General features: G+C 34.7%; 1 protein-coding gene and 1 long non-coding RNA gene across 2 annotated transcripts in view; both read left to right on the forward strand.

Moving 5' to 3' along the window:
* The first annotated feature begins 1,782 nt into the window (after positions 1–1,782).
* Positions 1,783–17,770, forward strand: part of LOC136028998 (uncharacterized) — a 148,745-nt gene continuing 132,757 nt past the window's right edge. Inside the window, exon 1 of the long non-coding RNA XR_010617934.1 lies at positions 1,783–2,410. This is a non-coding gene — a long non-coding RNA (uncharacterized LOC136028998). The remainder of the gene's footprint in view (positions 2,411–17,770) is intronic.
* The window catches only part of LOC136028613 (uncharacterized), a 90,356-nt gene continuing 90,084 nt past the window's right edge, over positions 17,499–17,770 (forward strand). The window contains exon 1 of the mRNA XM_065706442.1: positions 17,499–17,595. Within this exon, the coding sequence (XP_065562514.1) occupies positions 17,587–17,595 (9 nt within the window). The 5' untranslated portion in view covers positions 17,499–17,586. The remainder of the gene's footprint in view (positions 17,596–17,770) is intronic.

Here is a 17,770-nt window from a genome sequence, read left to right on the forward strand (position 1 = left end):
TAAGGCGAGTGAGAATGTGGTTAGCCTGAAAGCAGCTAAAACCCCTTGGATAAACAACCTACTTAGACGTAAAATCACATTTAGAATTAATTTCTGAGTAATAAATGTTCAAATACTTTGCTCAAAAATACGATACAGTGATTGGTCGGTAGCTACTGCAACTACCAGGATCTTTTCCCCAATTAAGAATAGAGCTAACATGACCGACTAGAAAACTTTATGGTGCAACAGATTGATCCAGACACGCTTGAAATAGCAATCACCATTTGCATGTGGTTGGCCTTTTCTCGTGAAAACTCTTCATTTTCTTTCTTGGCCAACTTATCAGAATAAAATTAAGTGTAATACTGTCATAGTGGTTAAACATTCAACGGTATTAATTCGTTTTTAATCAGCTAAATTTAAAAATTTGAATGTAAATGCGGGAAATTTGATTGAATGCGTATACAAGGCTGGATTGACTAGGTGTGGGGTCCAATTGGATTTTGTTTTGTGGGGCCCGTTCTATGTATTAAAATTTTAAGCAAAATTAAAATCATGTATAGGCCTATATATATATATATATATAAATATATATATATATTAGCTGTTGGGGTGGCGCTTCGCGCCACCCCAAAACCTAGTTGGTGGGGCGCTTCGCGCCCCCCCCAAGCCCCCCCCGCGCGCGTAAGTCGTTACGCGCCATATTAGTTACGCGCCATTGTAGTTGTGTCCCTGTGTCCCATCTGTGAATAGAGATAGATATAAATATATGTTTTTAACTACGTAAAACATGCGAATATACAACATTCTTCGCTGTCCCATTGTCTGTGCATATAAATAGATTGTCAGGTTTACTGACTCTTGAACATGCAACATATAATTGTCCATGGGAAAAACAATCCGTATTCAGATCTATACCTCATTATTCTAATGATGTGTCCCTGTGTCCTGGTCGTCATTTATATTCCCTGTGTCCCGGTCGTCATTTGTGTCCCGGTGTCCCAGTTTGTAATTTCTCTTTGAGTGTCCCGGTCGTCATTTATATTCCCTGTGTCCCGGTCGTCATTTCTGTCCCGGTGTCCCGGTCTGTAATTTCTATTCGAACAATCCCTGTGTCCCGGTCGTCATTTATATATCCTGCCTGTGCCCCCGGCGTCCCCGTTGTAGTTGTGTCCCTGTGTCCCGGTCGTCATTTATATTCCCTGTGTCCCGGTCGTGATTTGTGTCTGGGTGTCCCAGTGTGTAATTTCTCTTTGAGGTTCCCGGTCGTCACTTATATTCCCTCTGTCTCGGTCGTCATTTGTGTCCCGGTCTGTAATTTCTCTTTGAGTGTTTTTTCTTTTTAGTTTTTTTTTTAGTTTTTTACATTTTTTCTTTTTTCAGTTTTCTTTTTCTTCTTTATTTTTCAGCGTCACTATGAAGTACATATCGACGAACCTTTGTTTTTTTAACTTAAATCTGGTAGGCATTGATGACCTTATCCAAGTCAAAATCCCAAACCCAATAGGTTCTTCAGTCATTTTACAATTAAACATTTTTCCGTGAACAAATGTCTTAAATACCGTTAATGACGTCACCGTCAAAGCAAAAATGACGACAACTAATTTCATGATGTCAGCCGACACAGAAACATGACGTCACCTGATCCACAGATCCACAGACAGACAACTTATTTTTATATATATAGATATATATATATATATATATATATATATATATATATATATATATATATATATATATATATATATATATATATATATATATATATATATATATATCTATCTATATATCTATCTATATATATAAAAATAAGTTGTCTGTGGATCTGTGGATCTGTGGATCAGGTGACGTCATGTTTCGGCTGACGTCATGAAATTAGTTGCCGTCATTTTTGTTATGACGATGCTTAGTATATTGTAAAACACATTAATTTGGTTAATAATATACCATTTAAAACACCAAAATGAACATGCTGGAGTAGTCACTCGGTGAGAGAGGGTGTCAGAACGGAGAATGAAGGTCCCAGGTTCAAATCCTGGTTAGGCTAAAAAAGGTAAAAAACTAAAAACTAAAAAAAAAACTGAAAAAACTAAAAAAAGGCAAAAACTACAAAAAAAACTAAAAACTAATATAAAAATAAAAAAGCCGAAAAACTAAACAAACTAAAGAAACTAAAAAAAGGAAAAAACTTAAAAAACTAAAAACTAAAAAAAAACTAAAAAAAGGAAAAAATGAAAAATAGAAGAGAAAAATAATACTAATAAAATTAAAAATAAAAATAAAAAAAAATAAAAAAGATAAAAAGCTAAAAAAAGGAAAAAACCAATAAAAAACTAAAAAGAAAAAAAGGTAAAAAACTAAAAAAAAAATTTCATCTAAAAAACTAAAAAAAACTAAAAAAGGTAAAAACTAAAAGAACTAAAAAGTAAAAAAACTAAAAAAAGGAAAAAACTGAAAAATAAGCGGGATATAAAACAGGGGGATATAAATGACGACCGGGACACCGGGACATAAGGAATATAAATGAATCAGAAAATACAACTCATGTTTCCAAATCACGTCGTTTGGAGCCCAAATTGAAAATCCAGATCAATTTATGTCTACTTTCAAAGTAAAAGGGCAAATTTATCATAGAGCAGGGTCTCTTCTACCATTCTCAGGCGAGAATCATAAATTTTTACAATTGTACTTCATCAGTGATAGAAATTCTGAATTGAATGCACGTTGCGAAATTTCTCCCAACATTGAAAGGACAATCGTTTCCCAATTACAACATCTTTTCCACGAAAATAATAATTTAGTGCGTCTGTTCAAAACAGCCATCGATTTGATGCCTACTTATACGCATAAAATTGTTATTTCCGCTGACAAAACGCCTCCTGGCCAACATGTGCGTAGATACAATGCTCCAACTATCGACGAAGTGGCCATCGTTATGGTCGGTGATCAGTTTTTACCTCGAGATATTATTCTCAGGGTTTCCACCACACGTGCTACAACTAAAAATAGGCCTACCAATAATACTTTTAAGAAATATAAACCCACCAAAGCTTTGCTATGGCACTCGACTTGCCGTAAAAAAAAACAATGGAAAACCTAATAGAGGCCACAATCTTGACAGGGCCTTTTGAGGGTGAGGCTGTTCTTATTCCTCGCATTCCCAAGATTCCAACGGATCTGCCTTTTCAATTTAAAAGATTGCAATTCCCAATTCGATTAGCATTTGCAATCACCATTAACAAAGCTCAAGGTCAATCATTAGAAAAATGTGGTATAGATCTTAATACTGATTGTTTTTCCCATTGACAATAGTACGTTGCATGTTCGAGGGTCGGTAAACCTGACAATCTATTTATATGCAGCGACAATTGGACAGCGAAGAATGTTGTATATTCGCAAGTTTTATGCAGTTAATTTGTATTTTATCTATCTATCTATCTATCTATCTATATAAAAACGAGTTGTATGTATGCATGTTTGTTTGTTTGTAAAAAGAGCGTTTGCATATGATGTCAGTATTAGTACATACGGCTTTGTATATGCAGAGACAATGGGAAAGCCAAGAATGTTGTATATTCGCAATTTTTACGTAGTTTAACTCCTGCAGACGAAATGAATGCTTGCCTAAAAAATTCTAATTTATAGGCACACGTAAAAATATTAAAATTACAAACAGTAGACTCAATTTCAGGACGTATACAACTACCTGCTGATTTCTGTAATTTAGTGACGTCCAAAAATGAATTGATTGAAAAAGTACTTCCGAATATTCTAAAAAATTATAAAAATAATAAATGGCTAAGTGAAAGAGCGATTCTCGCACCCAAAAATATAGACGTCCACGAAATCAACAATATTGTTTTGAACAAGATTCGAGACCAGGCAGTCCTTTACAAGTCAGTCGACACAGTTTTGGAACCAAATGAAGCGGTTAATTATCCATCTGAATTTTTAAATTCCATAGATCCTTCAGGGTTTCCACCACACGTGCTACAACTAAAAATAGGCGTACCAATAATACTTTTAAGAAATATCAACCCACCAAAGCTTTGCAATGGCACGCGACTTGCCGTAAAAAAAACAATGGAAAACCTAATAGAGGCCACAATCTTGACAGGGCCTTATGAGGGTGAGGCTGTTCTTATTCCTCGCATTCCCATGATTCCAACGGATCTGCTTTTTCAATTTAAAAGATTGCAATTCCCAATTCGATTAGTATTTGCAATCACCATTAACAAAGCTCAAGGTCAATCATTAGAAAAATGTGGTATAGATCTTAATCCTGATTGTTTTTCCCATGGACAATTGTACGTTGCATGTTCGAGGGTCGGTAAACCTGACAATGTATTTATATGCAGCGACAATTGGACAGCGAAGAATGTTGTTTATTCGCAAGTTTTACGCAGTTAATTTGTATTGTATCTATCTATCTATCTATCTATATAAAAACGAGTTATGTGGATGCATGTTTGTTTGTTTGTAAAAAGAGCGTTTGTGTATGACGTCATTATTAGTACATACGGCTTTGCATATGCACAGACGATGGGAAAGCCAAGAATGTTGTTTATTCGCAATTTTTGCGTAGTTTGAAACACATATATAAATCTATCTATATTCACAGGTGGGACACAGGGACACAACTACAATGGCGCATAACTAATATGGCGCGTAACGACTTACGCGCGCGGGGGGGCTTGGGGGGGCGCGAAGCGCCCCACCAACTAGGTGTTGGGGTGGCGCGAAGCGCCACCCCAACAGCTAGTATATATATAAAAATAAGTTGTCTGTCTGTCTGTGTGTCAGGTGACGTCATGTTTCTGTGTCGACTGAAGTCATGTTTTCGACTGACGAAATTACGAAATTACACTGGGATACAAATGACGACCAGGACACCGGCACATAGGGAATATAAATGACGACCGGGACACTCAAAGAGAAAGCGACCGGGACACTCAAAGAGAAGCGCCCCACCAACTAGGTGTTGGGGTGGCGCGAAGCGCCACCCCAACAGCTAGTATATATATAAAAATAAGTTGTCTGTCTGTCTGTGTGTCAGGTGACGTCATGTTTCTGTGTCGACTGAAGTCATGTTTTCGACTGACGAAATTACGAAATTACACTGGGATACAAATGACGACCAGGACACCGGCACATAGGGAATATAAATGACGTCCGGGACACTCAAAGAGAAAGCGACCGGGACACAAGGAATGTTCGATTAGCAATCACCATCAACAAAGCACCGGGACAGAAATGACGACCGGGACACAGGGAGTATAAATGACGACCAGGACATAAGTAAAAAAAAGCTAAAAAAAAACTAAAAAAAGGTAAAAACTACAAAAAAAATAAAAAGAAAAAAACTAAAAACTAATAAAAAAATTAAAAAAACTAAAAAAGAAAAAAAATAAAAAAAGGAAAAAAAAAATGAAAAATAAAGGAGAAAAACAAAACTAAAAAAAATAAAAAGAAAAAAAGGGGAAAAATACAAAAATTTATTTCATCATATACCATTTCAAAAACGAATGTATAGCCTATACAAACCGGGACACCGGGATACAAATGACGAACGGGACACAGGGAATATAAATGATGACCGGGACACAGGGACACAACTACAACGGGGACGCCGGGGGGCACAGGGGGATATATAAATGACGACGGGGACACAGGGAATGTTCGATTAGCAATCACCATCAACAAAGCTCAAAGGCAATCATTAGACTCATGAGGTATAACTAAAAAAACTAAAAAAAGGTAAAAAACTAAAACCTAAAAAAAAGACCAATTCAAAAACGAATGTACATACAGACCGGGACACCGGGACACAAATGATGACCGGGACACCGGGGACACAGGGACACAAATACAACGGGGACGCCGGGGGGCACAGGGGGATATATAAATGACGACGGCGACACAGGGAATCGTCGATTAGCAATCACCATCAACAAAGCTCAAAAGCAATACAATGGCGCGTAACTAATATGGCGCGTAACGACTTACGCGCGCGGGGGGGCTTGGGGGGGCGCGAAGCGCCCCCACCAACTAGGTGTTGGGGTGACGCGAAGCGCCACCCCAACAGCTAGCATATATATATAAATGTAATGTCCGCCTGTCTGTCACTAAGTATGACGTCAATATATAAAAAAAAACTAACTAAAAAAAACTTAAAAGAATTGAAAACTACCTTCTATAAAAAAACTGAAAAAAAGAAAAAAAAACTAAAAAAAAACAAAACAACCAAAAAAGTAAAAGAAAAGAAAAAACTAAAAAAGAAAAAAAACAAAAAAAGAAAAAACTAAAATAAGGAAAAATTAAAAAAATAAAAAAAAGAAAAAACTAAAAAAAAGAAAACTAAAAAAAAAAGACAGACAAAAACTAAAGAAAAAGAAAAAACTAAAAATAAACTAAAAAAAAAAAAAAAAACTAAATAAAAAAGATTAAAAAGATTAAAGGGTGCAAAAATAAAAAATGACTTTTTATTTATTTTTATTACGTTTTAACGAGTCGAGCAAACCTTTTGATGGGGGTTCAAGCCCCCTGACCCCTTCCCTGAATACGGCCTTGGTGGATCGATTTTGTATTTCTGCTTCTTTTTAGGAAGAAGAAACAACTAAGCAATTAGCGGACAGCAAGATTGCAAATGCTTGGAACCACTAACAAACAGTATAACTCATGGAATACCTGTTAGCCCCAAAAGGTGAATAGCCTACTTCTGTTTTAGTTTGTAATTTTCTACCAATCGGTACTCAAATTTTCGATTAAAAACGCCTCCAGGTATTTCAATATTGGCCAGATTTGGTGAAGGTCATAAAGTATCTAGCATTGCTAAGGAACAGGATATGAAAAGAAAAGAGTGAATTGGTCTGGGAGGTTTCGCAACTTAATAAAATCTTCCCCATAAGTAGTTTTCCCTTTGGATATAGAAGTACAGACAATGGTCGAATTACTTTCCCCAATGAGAGATCGGAATTTCCACTTTGTGTTTTCAGTTGGAAACATTATAGATAAATTTTTTGGACATTTGCTTTTCTACAAATCCAAATGATCTGTTTTCGCTCTTTTCAAATGGATATAGCACACATAAATCAAGCCTTAGTTGCCGCGTAGGTGAGGGGAAAAAACCCATTCGGTAAGGTAGAACTAATCTACAAAGTAAAAGAGTTTACAGAAAAAAGAATCTAAGAACGAACTTTTTTCATTCGCATTATGACGATATTTTTCTTTTAACTTTTTTTGGTAACAATAAAGATGGTTCTTCAATGTCCAGGTCGGGGCTCATTGGATCTGGAATCGAGATTAAATAAAAAAAAAACTAGTTTTTTCAACTGAAAATAAGGAGCGACATTAAAACTTAAAACGAACAGAAATTACTCCGTATATGAAATGGGTTGTCCCCTCCGCAATCCCTCGCTCTTTACGCTAAAGTTTTTAATTGTTTTAAAAAGTAGAATTGTGGCAAACAGTCAAACTTTAGCGTAAAGAGCGAGGGATTGCGGAGGGGACAATCCATTTCATATACGGAGTAACTTCTGTTCGTTTTAAGTTTTAATGTCGCTCCTTTCTTTCAGTAGAAAAAATTAGTTTTTTTATTTAATTTCTGAACGTTTTTGAATTAATACATGTTTGATTTTGGCTCTCCACATATAAACTATTAAATGAAATTTGCATATTAATTCTTTATTTGGCTAAATGGCTTTCTCTTAGTTTTGATCAGACGATTTTGAGAAATAAGGGGTGGGGAAGGAGACCCCTTTTAATTTTTAACGAACATTTTTATTAGTAAAAAATATACGTAACTTAAAAATTATCTTACGTAACAAACTTTTATATTCTTATATTTTTGTTATGTATATGAGGGGGTTTTTACCCTTGTTAATACCTCGCTCTTTACACTAAATCTTAAGTTTTGTCCTAATTCTTTAAGAATGACCCCTGATTAGAAAGGCCGTAGAATAAATAGTTGAAATTACTAAAAATACTTTAGCATAAAGAGCGAGGTATTTATCACCTCCTAAATACCTCGCTCTTTATGCTAAAGTATTTTTAAACCCTCATATTCGTAATAATCTCTGTTCGTTTTAAGTTTTAATGCTACTCCTTACTTTCAATTGAAAAAACTTTTTCATTTTTATTTTTTCATTGTTTTTTTTTATAGTAGCCTAATGCTTGAAAATCCCGCGCCCTTTTCATTGAATTTCTCTTCCCCCATGACGTATTCCTCCAAGGAAAGATCCTCCCACATAGCTCCCTACCCTCAACCCCACCCCCAAACCAAAAAATCCCCCTGAAAACGTCTATACACTTCCCAATAACAATTACTGTATGTAAACACTGATCAAAGTTTGTAGCTTGCAGCCCCTCCCCCAGGGACTGTGGGGGAGTAAGTCATCCCCAAAGACATAGTTATTATGGTTTTCCACTATGGGGAACAAAATGGCTATCTCAAAATTTTGATCCGTTGACTTTGGGAAAAAAATGAGCGTGGGAGGGGGCCTAGATGCCCTCCAATTTTTTGATCTCTTAAAAAGGGCACTAGAACTTTTCATTTCCGTTAGAATGAGCCCTCTTGCGACATTCTAGGACCACTTGGTCGATACGATGACCCCTGGGAAAAAAAAAACAACAAATAAACACGCAACCGTGATCTGTCTTCTGGCAAAAAATACGAAATTCCACATTTTTGTAGATAGGAGCTTGAAATTATCGCTATAGGTTTCTCTGGAACACTGAATGCGATGGTGTGATTTTCGTTAAAATTCTATGACTTTTAGGGGATGTTCCCCCCTATTTTCCAAAACAAGGCAAATTTTCTCAGGCTCGTAACTTTTGATGACAAAGACTAAATTTGATGAAACTTATATATTTAAAATTAGCATGAAAATTCAATTTTTTGGATGTATCTTTTAGCCTCAAAATTCCGTTTTTTAGAGTTTCGTTTACTATTGAACCGGGTCGCTCCTTACTACAGTTCGTTACCACGAACTGTTTGATAGCAGCTTTGCGATGTTGGTTCCAAAAGAATGTAAAGGTGTCTGAAATTGAGTATGTCTATTGCTAACTTCAATGCTCATGAAAATTACTAGAATAGCAAAGACAGCATGAAATTAGCGGGAGAGAAATAATATTATATTGATTTATTTATTACCCAGACCAACCTCCAAGAACCAAAACATATACTCATCGGAATAAAAAAAGTAGAAAAAAGATGTTTTGCTATTATCTACAGTTGTCTAAGTATCCGTGGTTTCCGTGGTTGTTCTGCTTTATATACCGGAGATACTATCATGTCATATGTTTTATTAAGTTGTTTATTGGATGAAATAATTTTTTTTTTAACTGAAAGTAAGGAGCGACATTAAAACTTAAAACGAAAAGAAATTATTCCGTGTATGAAATGGGCTGTTCCTTCCTCAACGACCCGCTCTTTACTCTAAAGTTTGAATTTTTCTCTCAATCCTACTTTATAAAACAGTAAATAACTTTAGCGTAAAGAGCGGGACGTTGAGAAAGGAACAGCCCCTTTCATACACAGAGTAATTTCTGTTCGTTTTAAGTTTTAATGTCGCTCCTTACTTTCCCTTAAAAAAACTTGTTTTTCTTTATTTAATTTCTGAACGTTTTTGAATTAATGCATGTTTGATTTTGGCTCTCCGCAAATGAATAATTAAAACGAAATTTGCGTATTATTTTTTTTTGCTAAATGGTTTTCTCTTAGTTTTGATCAAACATATTTTGAGAAAAAGGGTGGGATAGGAGGCCTAGTTGCCCTCCAATTTTTCGGTTACTTAAAGAGGCAACTATAATTTTTAATTTATAACGAACTTTTTTATTAGTAACAAATATACGTAACTTACAAATTAACTTACGTAACGAACTTCTATATTCGTGTATTTTTATTATGTATATGTGGGAGTTTGCCCTTCGTTAATACTTTGCTCTTTACACTAAAGCTTTAGTTTTGTCCCAATTCTTTAAGATTGACCCCTGAATCCCAAAGCCTGTAGATTAAATAGTTGAAATTACTAAAAATACTTTAGCGTAAGGAACGAGGTATTTAGGAAGAGATGAACAGCCCATATGCGTAATAATCGCAGTTCGTTTTAAGTTTTAATGCTGGTCCTTACTTGCAGTGGAAAAACCTTGTTCATATATATTTTTTTATTGTTTTTAAAAAAATAATGCTAGAAAATCTTGCGCCTCCTTCGTGGAATTTCCCTTCTCCCTTGGCAAATTCCTCCAATGGAAGATCCTCCCACGTAGCCCCCTCGCCTCAACCCCCCTCCCCAGCCAAAAAATCCCCCTGAAAAGGTCTGTACACTTCCAAATAACCATTACTGCATGTAAACGCTGGTCAAAGTTTGTAACTTGCAGCCCCTCCCCTGGGAACTGTGGGGGGGGGGGGTAAGTCAGCCATAGTTATTATGTATTTCGGTTATGCTGAACAAAATGACTATCTCAAAATTCTGATCCGTTGACTTTGAGAAAAAATGAGCGTGGGGGGGGGGTTAGGTGCCCTCCAATGTTTTGGTATTTTAAAAAGGGCACTAATTTCCGTTAGAATGAGCTCTCTCACGACATTCTAGGACCACTTGGCCGATACGATCACCCCTGGTATAAAAAAAAAAACAAAACAAGAAAAAACAAATAAACACGTGCCCGTGATCGGTGTTCTGGGAAAAAATACTAAGCTCCACATTTTTGTAGATACGAGCTTGAAACTTCTACAGTAGGGTTCTCTGATACGCTAGATGCGATGGTACGATTTTTGTTAAGATCGTATGACGTTTAGGGAGTGTTTCCCCTATTTTCAAAAACAAGGCAAATTTTCCCAGGCTCGTAACTTTTGATGAGTAAGACTAAATTTGATGAAACTTATATATTTAAAGTCAGCATAAAAATCCAATTCTTTACGCGTATCTATTAGCATCAAAATTCCATTTTTTAGAGTTTCGTTTACTATTGAGCCGGGTCGCTCCTTGCTACAGTTCGTTAATGATTCCTACATTAGTGATTAATATAGATCAGTACTTGAATGAGGCCCTAACCCTACTCGTCCATACAATCACACAGGTCAAACAGCATAGCCATACACAATCAACCATAAAGAATAATCCATGAACAGGCAGTCGTGTCGTCAGTACAATTCGTTACCACGAATTGTTTGATATCGGAATTGGTAAATATATATATATATATATATATATATATATATATATATATATATATATATATATATATATATATATATATATATATATATATATATATATATATATATATATATATATATATATATATTCTGTGGTAGCCACAACACTGTGCTGGGTAGAGAATTTAGAGTGGCGAAACCCTATATAGGCCAGTGTATTCTCCTGATGAGCCCTTGTGTTGGGTGTTGCCTCTGAATTATTTGTCTATATTATTTTTTCTATTGTTTAGTAAATGAAGACTTATACTTATTGACGACATGACTGCCTGTCCATGGATTATTCTTTATGGTTGATTGTGTGTGGCTATGCTGTTTGACCTATGTGATTGTATGGATGAGTAGGGTTAAGGCCTCATTCAAGTACTGGTCTATATTAATCACTAATTTAGGAAAACAGTCTTCCTTTTCTCCTTCTGTCTCTTTTTTTTTTTTTTTTTTTTTTTTTTTTTTTTTTTGTGCTGTTGCATTGGTGATTTCTCTTTTCATGATATATATATATATATATATATATATATATATATATATATATATATATATATATATATATATATATATATATATATATATGTATATATATATATGTATATATATATATATATATATATATATATATATATATATATATATATATTTATATATATATATATATATATATATATATATATATATATATATATATATATATATATATATATGTATATACTAGCTGTTGGGGTGGCGCTTCGCACCACCCCAACACCTAGTTGGTGGGGGCGCTTCGCGCCCCCCCAAGCCCCCCCGCGCGCGTAAGTCGTTACGCGCCATATTAGTTACGCGCCATTGTAGTTGTGTCCCTATGTCCCACCTGTGAATATAGATAGATATATATATATACTAGCTGTTGGGGTGGCACTTCGCACCACCCCAACACCTAGTTGGTGGGGGCGCTTCGCGCCCCCCCAAGCCCCCCCGCGCGCGTAAGTCGTTACGCGCCATATTAGTTACGCGCCATTGTAGTTGTGTCCCTGTGTCCCACCTGTCAATAGAGATAGATATAAATATATGTTTTTAACTACGTAAAACATGCGAATATACAACATTCTTCGCTGTCCCATTGTTTGTGCATATAAATAGATTGTCAGGTTTACTGACTCTTGAACATACAACATATAATTGTCCATGGGAAAAACAATCCGTATTCAGATCTATACCTCATTATTCTAATGATGTGTCCCTGTGTCCCGGTCGTCATTTATATTCCCTGTGTCCCGGTCGTCATTTGTGTCCTGGTGTCCCAGTTTGTAATTTCTCTTTGAGTGTCCCGGTCGTCATTTATATTCCCTGTGTCCCGGTGTCCCGGTCGTCATTTGTGTCCCGGTGTCCCGGTCTGTAATTTCTATTCGAACAATCCCTGTGTCCCGGTCGTCATTTATATATCCCGCCTGTGCCCCCTGCGTCCCCGTTGTAGTTGTGTCCCTGTGTCCCGGTCGTCATTTATATTCCCTGTGTCCCGGTCGTGATTTGTATCCGGGTGTCCCAGTCTGTAATTTCTCTTTGAGGTTCCCGGTCGTCACTTATATTCCCTCTGTCTCGGTCGTCATTTCATGACGTCAGCCGACACAGAAACATGACGTCACCTGATCCACAGATCCACAGACAGACAACTTATTTTTATATATATAGAAGATATATATATGTTTTTAACTACGTAAAACTTGCGAATATACAACATTCTTTGCTGTCCCATTGTCTGTGCATATAAATAGATTGTCAGGTTTACCGACTCTTGAACATGCAACATATAATGGTCAATGGGAAAACAATCCGTATTCAGATCTATAACTCATGATTCTAATGATTGCCCTTGAGCTTTGTTGATGGTGATTGCTAATCGACCATTCCCTGAGTCGCCATCGTCATTTATATATCCCCCTGTGCACCCCGGCGTCCCCTTTGTAGTTATGTCCCTGTGTCCCGGTCGTCATTTATATTCCCTGTGTCCTGGTCGTCATTTGTGTCCCGGTGTCCCAGTCTCTGATTTCTCTTTGAGTGTCCCGGGCGTCATTTATATTCCTTGTGTCCCGGTGTCCCGGTCGTCATTTATATCCCCCTGTGCCCCCCGGCGTCCCCGTTGTAGTTGTGTCATTTATATTCCCTGTGTCCCGGTCGTCATCCCGGTATACATTCGTTTTTGAATTGGTATATGATGAAATAAATTTTTAATTTTTTCCCTTTTTTCCTTTTAGTTTTTTTTTATTGGTTTTGACCTTTTTTTAGGTTTTTTAGTTTTTTTCTTTTTTCTTTTTAGTTTTTTTTGAAGTTTTTATCTTTTTAGTTTTTTTATTTTTATTTATATTTTTTTAGTTTTCTTTTTCTCCTTTATTTTTCAGTTTTTTTCCTTTTTTTAGTTTTTTTTCTTTTTAGTTCTTTTAGTTTTTACCTTTTTTAGTTTTTTTTTAGTTTTTTAGATGAAAATTTTTTTAGTTTTATTCCTTTTTTTCTTTTCAGTTTTTATTGGTTTTTACCTTTTTTTTTTAGCTTTTTTAGTTTTTTTCGTTTTTTCTTTTTACTTTTTTTTTAGTTTTTATCTTTTTTATTTTTGTTTATTTTTATTCTTAATTTATTTTTATTAGTTTTTAGTTTTTTTTTGTAGTTTTTGCCTTTTTTAGTTTTTTCAGTTTTTTTTTTTAGTTTTTAGATTTTTGCCTTTTTTAGCCTAACCAGGATTTGAACCTGTGACCTTCATTCTCCGTTCTGACACCCTCTCTCACCGAGTGACTACTCCAGCATGTTCATTTTGGTGTTTTAAATGGTATATTATTAACCAAATTAATGTGTTTTACAATATACTAAGCATCGTCATAACAAAAATGACGACAACTAATTTCATGACGTCAGTCAACACAGAAATTAAGTTCTGAAATTAAGTCATGAAATTAGTTGCCGTCATTTTTGCTTTGACGGTGACGTCATTCAAGTTATATAAGACATATGTTCACGTAGAAATATAGATATATATATCTATATATATAAAAATAAGTTGTCTGTGTGTGGATCTGTGGATCAGGTGACGTCATGTTTGTCCGCATATGACGTCTGAATTATTTCACACTAATACAAAAGAAGAAAAAAACTAAAAAAGGTAAAAACTACAAAAAAAACTAAAAAGAAAAAAAACTAAAAAAGCTAAAAAACTAAAAAAAACTAAAAAAAGGTAAAAATCTAATAACTAAAAAAAAACTGAAAAAAATAAAAAAAGGCAAAAACTACAAAAAAATAAAACTAATAAAAAAACTAAAAAAGCTAAAAAACTAAAAAAAACTAAAAAAAACTAAAAAAAGGTAAAAAACTAAAAAAAACTAAAAACTAAAAAAGCAAAAAACTAAAAAAGGAAAAAACTGAAAAATAAAAGAGAAAAAGAAAACTAAAAAAATATGAATAAATATATATAAAAATAAGTTGTTTGTGGGTTATGTCTGTCTGTCTGTCTGTCGAGTGACGTCGTGTTTGTCCGCATATGACGTCTGAATTATTTCACACTAATACAAAAGAAGAAAAAAAACTAAAAAAGGTAAAAACTACAAAAAAAACTAAAAAGAAAAAAAACTAAAAAAGCTAAAAAACTAAAAAAAACTAAAAAAAGGTAAAAAACTAAAAACTAAAAAAAACTAAAAAAAGGCAAAAACTAAAAAAAAACTAAAAACTAATAAAAAAACTAAAAAAGCTAAAAAACTAAAAAAACTAAAAAAACTAAAAAAAGGTAAAAAACAAAAAAAACTAAAAACTAAAAAAGAAAAAACTAAAAAAAAGGAAAAAACTGAAAAATAAGAGAAAAAGAAAACTAAAAAAATATTAATAAATATAAAAAAGTAAAAAAATGGTAAAAACTACAAAAAAACTAAAAACTAATAAAAAAACTAAAAAATCTAAAAATCTAAATAAACTAAAAAAGAAAAAAAAGAAAAAAGGAAAAAAATAAAGGAGAAAAACAAAACTAAAAAACGAATGTATATACAGACCGGGACACCGGGATACAAATGACGACCGGGACACAGGGAATATAAATGACGACCGGGACACAGGGACACAACTACAATGGGGACGCCGGGGGGCACAGGGGGATATAAATGACGACCGGGACACCGGGACACAAGGAATATAAATGACGCCCGGGACACTCAAAGAGAAATCACAGACTGGAACACCGGGACACAAATGACGACCGGGACACAGGGAATATAAATGACGACCGGGACACAGGGACATAACTACAAAGGGGACGCCGGGGTGCACAGGGGGATATATAAATATTCACAGGTGGGACATAGGGACACAACTACAATGGCGCGTAACTAATATGGCGCGTAACGACTTACGCGCGCGGGGGGGCTTGGGGGGGGGGCGCGAAGCGCCCCCACCAACTAGGTGTTGGGGTGGCGCGAAGCGCCACCCCAACAGCTAGTATATATATATATATATATATATATATATATATATATATATATATATATATATATATATATTTATATATATATATATGTATGTATAATGAAACTAGAAATTACCAATGCAACAGCACAAACACATTAAAAAAAAAAAAAAAAAAAAAGGGAAGACAGAAGGAGAAAAGGAAGACTGTTTTCCTACATTAGTGATTAATATAGTTCAGTACTTGAATCAGGCCTTAACCCTACTCATCCATACAATCACACAGGTCAAACAGCATAGCCATACACAATCAACCATAAAGAATAATCCATGAACAGGCAGCCGTGTCGTCAGTACAATTCGTTACCACGAATTGTTTGATATCGGAATTGGTAAATTACTATCCTGACTTTAGAGACTTCTGATCCTACTCGAAACATTTGTGTGTATACAGGTGCATCCTTAGGCAAGTCTATACGAATATCTTTTCTTTAAAATTCATTGTGTGATTTCATGCCATCAATATTATTTTACTATTTTTACTATTGATTTTACTATTGATTACTATTAATTTTACTATTAACCCGATTGATATTCCGATGATACCACGGATGTAGCAAGCTACATCCCTGATGCTAAGTTATCATTAAATTTTATGGGTGCCAGGACATGCAACTTGTTTCCGTGTTTTTAGTAAAAGTCCTCTGAAATATAAGTGAAAATTAGATTTTGGCAGTCCGGACTTAGTCCATGTCTTGCCATGACTGATAGCTAGTAGTTCGTACTGAGGGAAAGATTATAAGCCGTAAAATGTGTGATAAAACAAGACTGAGAACAAAAAAGATCGATTTTAACCTAAATTTAACAGTCAACTAATTTATAAAACAATGACTTTATTTTAGACGATAAAAGCTGTTTTCTTTTAAACCACCCCCTTCTCTTTTTTTCTAATTTCTTGTAAATTCCACAAATACACAATGTACTGTATTTATTTATAAAATCTTAGAAAATCTCCAAAACAGTTTTAATATGCACCATGGCTTATTAGGGTTGAACCTATAGCTGTAGTCTAGTAAACAGCGTTGAAACAAAATAGGATCTAAAGGAAGAGAAGCCGAAGTAATGAAAGACGTACATAAACCACTTTCAAATATTTTCTACAGGATCTTGTCATATAACATTTGACAAGAAAATATTTTATGATTACGTAGATATACTTATGCTCTTCACCTTATCGTGGCGCATAAATCGTAGTGGATCAGTTATTTCTTTGTTCTTTAGTTTTGGGTTCAGTCGTCTCAAAACGTTACTGGCTACTTGGACCTTATACGCTGAATGTTAAGACAGATATTTTCCGACTTCTTGGTTTGAGACCAAGACCGTCCTCACAAAAAAAGGGTCAGGGGTGAGTTGGGACAACTATTGTCCTATCAGTTTAACAAGTGCAGAGAGACGACCATTGAGAAGAATTTCGCAGCACATGACTTAAAGACTTAAAAAGACTTTAAGTCTTAAAAATGTAGCTCGTACGAAATATAGACGAGTAATTTATATTTTTCATTCCATAATGAAAATCATGGAAAATAACGGAATAAACAATGAAGTCATGATATTTACAGAGGAGCAATGACGATGTAGAACTGATTTTGTTCTATTTATTTTAGAAAACAGTAGGATAATATCTTTTCTGGGCTGGAAAAATAGAGAAAATATTCTGGGCAGGAATAGATTCTCTTGTAGACCATTTGTCTTTGAAAATGTGCTTACTTGCATGTTCTTAAACATTAAATTGTATTGTATGATTGGTTGTTACACTACTAAAATCGATTATCATCTTCGTTTTTAAACATGTGTCTGTTATGCTTGAGTAAAAACGCTCTAGAGTTATTGGGACGCAACAGATGATTATGAGCTGGTCAATATGTTTAATAGTATTAGTTACTTTGAATTGATTTCAAGCGCACTACTCGAAGGATAGTATGAATAAGGTATTCCATTTTTGTATTCATTGTAAAAATTGTACTTTGTCTTCAATTTGCTTTCAATTTTCAAATTCAATGTTTGAAATTTTTGATATATAACAAGGTAGAAGTTTTAATTTTATTCTTAGGCTTTTAGGAAATCATTCTTAGGCTTCAATAGGTCCCATGGACTATGGCCCTT

Source organism: Artemia franciscana, chromosome 7 (assembly GCF_032884065.1).
Source record: "Artemia franciscana chromosome 7, ASM3288406v1, whole genome shotgun sequence".
In the NCBI taxonomy this organism is placed as follows: domain Eukaryota; kingdom Metazoa; phylum Arthropoda; class Branchiopoda; order Anostraca; family Artemiidae; genus Artemia; species Artemia franciscana.